We start from the raw sequence: 947 nt of genomic DNA on the forward strand, positions 1-947 counted from the left end.
ACTAGCAGCATTCTCTGCTAAACTGATATCTTATTTTGGCGATACAATATAATTTGTCTTTATTTGTTCCTTCTGAAGTGAAATCCCGCCAGTGATGTAAATTATACTTGATGCAGAAATACATCAACAAATTCTAAGTATAGTGGCAAAAGCGTTCACACAAATATTGGATCACAGTGGATCGAAATACTTTTGCAAATAGTTTGGCATAATGCCTATTAAGCTTTAGTGCACATGGTAATTGTTTGAATTTGCCGACAGGTGTGAGAGTGTTCAACCTTCAGCGAGGCCTGTGGACGGTTCCTGCCAACGACGTTTTCCTGCGCTACAACTTCTCGAAAAGCACACGTCCCGTTAACGAGCTCACTGCCTGCTACCGAGTGAAGTAAGGATGAGGACTCTCTGTGTTACTCATGGTGGCAAATCACAGGGGGAGAGAGAGGTGACGATACCTCCCCCACTCCACCCTACCCACGTTTCAACATACGGATCTTGTAATTCTCCCAAAAGGCGAGAAATTCAAGGGTGAAGGCATTGGAAACAAATTTTGAATGATATGGATATGCATTTTTACTTTTCAAAACCGCTCTTCTAACAATATTCGGTTACCTTCAGTAGTTTCAAGTATTAAAATTCTGCTCTCCCCATCCCCCCCATTCATTCGAATTTGCACTCGCCGTTATTCATGACTCTGCCTATACATGCACAACACATATCCACAACTATCTTAATGTACTTTTTCTCCCATAAATGAGAGGCAAAATGAGGGAAGAAAGAGAGGAAGAAAGAGAAAAGCACAGGAGGGCGAGAGGACTTGTACATATATTCCTACATGCATAATAGCATATTCACTCAAGCGCTCATGGCGGGGGGGGGGGGGGCACAATGTGGATATTGGTCCATACCTACATACCATCAGCATTAACAACGCGTACTTTCACATCCGA

At 42.7% G+C, this 947-nt stretch overlaps 1 protein-coding gene across 1 annotated transcript in view; it reads left to right on the top strand.

Moving 5' to 3' along the window:
- Nucleotides 1-947, top strand: part of LOC119588207 — a gene marked incomplete in the record, with an annotated part of 17534 nt that overhangs the window by 11972 nt on the left and 4615 nt on the right. The window contains 1 exon segment of the mRNA XM_037936908.1: nt 262-385. Coding sequence (XP_037792836.1) covers nt 262-385 — 124 coding nt within the window.

The sequence above is a fragment of the Penaeus monodon genome, chromosome 23 (assembly GCF_015228065.2).
Source record: "Penaeus monodon isolate SGIC_2016 chromosome 23, NSTDA_Pmon_1, whole genome shotgun sequence".
Lineage (NCBI taxonomy): Eukaryota > Metazoa > Arthropoda > Malacostraca > Decapoda > Penaeidae > Penaeus > Penaeus monodon.